The sequence below is a fragment of the Oratosquilla oratoria genome, chromosome 36 (genome assembly GCF_046742065.1).
Source record: "Oratosquilla oratoria isolate Oo_2021 chromosome 36, ASM4674206v1, whole genome shotgun sequence".
Lineage (NCBI taxonomy): Eukaryota > Metazoa > Arthropoda > Malacostraca > Stomatopoda > Squillidae > Oratosquilla > Oratosquilla oratoria.
This window is the reverse complement of record NC_134812.1, coordinates 23,586,880-23,589,486: the sequence shown is the minus strand read 5'-3', so window position 1 is coordinate 23,589,486 and position 2,607 is coordinate 23,586,880. Positions and strand designations below refer to the sequence as shown.

General features: G+C 48.8%; 1 protein-coding gene across 1 annotated transcript in view; it reads left to right on the top strand.

Annotated features, from left to right (window-relative positions):
- Nucleotides 1-428: 428 nt before the first annotated feature.
- LOC143019047 (uncharacterized) overlaps nucleotides 429-2,607 on the top strand; it is an 8,793-nt gene continuing 6,614 nt past the window's right edge. The window contains exons 1-2 of the mRNA XM_076174748.1: nucleotides 429-515; nucleotides 1,271-2,439. Coding sequence (XP_076030863.1) covers nucleotides 1,684-2,439 — 756 coding nt within the window. The 5' untranslated portion in view covers nucleotides 429-515; nucleotides 1,271-1,683. The remainder of the gene's footprint in view (nucleotides 516-1,270; nucleotides 2,440-2,607) is intronic.

Here is a 2,607-nt window from a genome sequence, read left to right as displayed (position 1 = left end):
TACCTCAATCTCTTCCTTGTTCAGACCCTTACTCCTCCTATTCCCTCTCCTCCTCGAAATCCCGGACCATCGTCCTCCTCGTCCAATGTCATAGTCCTCCTCCTCCTCCTCCTCCTCCTCCTCCTCCTCCTCCTCCTCCTCCTCCTCCTCCTTCTCCTCCTCCTCCTCCTCCTCCTTCTCCTCCTCCTCCTTCTCCTCCTCCTCCTCCTCCTCCTCCTCCTCTCTTCCGTCTCCCCCTCCTTCTCCACCTGCTCGTCCTTCTCCTCCCACTTCCCTCTTTAAGTTCCCCTTCGCCAGACCACAGTCAACCAGTTGGTTTCCTACCAGCACCAACAACACAGGAGCAGCAGCAGCGGCAGCGGCAGAATCCGTGAGCCCCGCGAGGAAAACGGCAAGAGCCGAGGCAGTTGAGCCCAGTTGGGTTCTGGCTCTCCTCAGTGTTCGTCCTGGCGACGAGGTGCAAGGACGCGTCCTTCTCGTGACCACACGTTGGCAGCCCGCGACTGCCTGGGTTGGTAGGATCTCTTCCCTGTGAGCGGAGTAATGTGAATTGTTTCGAGCAGGGAAAGTGATTAGAAGGGTGACCACCACGTGTGTCGTGGATTCTGATGAGTTTGAGAATAGATCTGTTCTTCTTATCTTTCTGTTATTGTTGTTATGAATTCCTGAATAAGGAGCGGTGTGTTAAAAAGAGAGTCCAGATGATCGTATATCTGAAGGAAGAAAATCGATAAGATTCTTTTAGAATGGGATGACTGATTAATACTGGAGTACCTCTCGACATCAGAATTTTAGGAAGACTATATCAACAAGTGTACACGGGAACTGGTTACAAGAAATGGACCATAATACCGCTTTAAAACTTCTTGAGGATTTCTGAGGATGAAGACTTGAAAAAAGAAGTTCAAGAGGATTTTACTTCCTTTGACTTTTATCATTATTATTACTATTCTTGTTCTTCTCTGACCTGTTCAGAAATTATTTTGGGGCCATTTCATTTCTGTTGTCATTCTTCGGAGCCTTTAACTGCTTAGGTCTCCTTCGGCTGATTAAAATAGTGTGGCATTACCCAGAGCACATGTATAAAATGAAAGGAATAGTGAGAGGGATGATTGAAACAAGTTTCTTCGTTGCGCAGGGATTTCTCCGAAGCTGAATAGAATTACCAAGAGACAACTAGAACTTGTGTACAAATCGTGAATGGCAATGAAAGAGTTAAGATGTAACACATTGTCTTCACACATTATTTGAAAATATAATTTTGTTTCAGATCTGATCAGATTTTAGGCAATTTACGATAGTGAACCCTGGAGTATTGTTTCAATTTTTGGTCGTGCACATGTGCTGATTGATTCGGGTCGTGATCCACGGTGAAATTTGATACAAGTGAGAGAAATCGATGGTGTCACCAGAATCTTTTTTCCGATTAAAGAAATAGAAATAAATAAGAAAACCAAAAAAAGAATTTTGATCGCAGTCGGCGACCACGCTTTTGAGACCATCTTGTGCTTTTAAGAGGATCTGGTTCCTTCACCTTCCCTAATACTATCTTCCTTATCTCCTGCTCCTCTCTTATCCCCATTCCCCCCTCTCTTACTCCTTCTCCTCCTCTCCCTCCTCTTCTCCCTCCTCTCCTTCCTCTGCCTCGCCCTCGACACCTTCGTCAATAACCCCATCCACACCATGAAGGTCAGGGAAGAAAAGAAGAAACTTACTGACGACTATGACCCAGACGGTGGAGGGTTGTCGGACGGGGGTCGTACCTGTTGGGGCGGCGGGGGCGGAAAGGTCGGCGGGATCCTGGTGGCAGGTGTGTGCGTTGCCTTATTCCTCTCCCACATCGGTTCATTTCTCTTCCTCTACCTCGGGATGAGGGAATCGGACAGTCTCTGCATGGGGAGGTCGCTCAGTCTAGAGCGGGATATTGGGCTCCTGAAAGAACGAATAAATGGCCTCCACCTGTTACTCGTAGAGGATAGGCTCCAAGCTCCTGCTTTTACTCCCGAGGGGAGCAGCCTGAATCTACCTGCCGAACCGCCCCATCCTCCGCCAAGGGCGCCGAACTTCCAGGAGTTCTTCGGGGGTCCCGATAAGGTGTCCTCATCCGGTAGTCGAGGCTCTCGAGCATCAGAAGCTGAAGACTCGAGCTCGACTTCTTCCTCTTCCTCTCCCGCCGCCGTTCATTCACGGTCTCGGCGTGAGTCAGGTTACCGGGAATACGGTGAAAGGGAACGAGATTTCTCGTCTCGTGAGGACTCACGATCGCGACGTGAGATGGTGTACCGGAAGTACGGGGAAGGAGAACGTGAGTTCAATGTCAAGAACCTGAGGGCGGTCTCAGCCCCTTCGTCATCGTCGTCGTCGTCTTCGACGTCCTCCGCCAACCGATCCGAAGTGGACCAGATGGGACTCCAGCTGACTTCATACTCCAGAATACCGGTAAGTGAGCACCCCCAACAGGATGACTGTGTCTTTGAGTGGAGTTTCAGAGCTTAAATAGTAATAAAGGGCCTAAAGGGAGAAGGTAACTGCGATCCGATTTTCAGAGGGGATGAAGAAAGTAGTCTAATATCAGCATTAGTAAAGAAAAAGTAGTCAAGCATATTG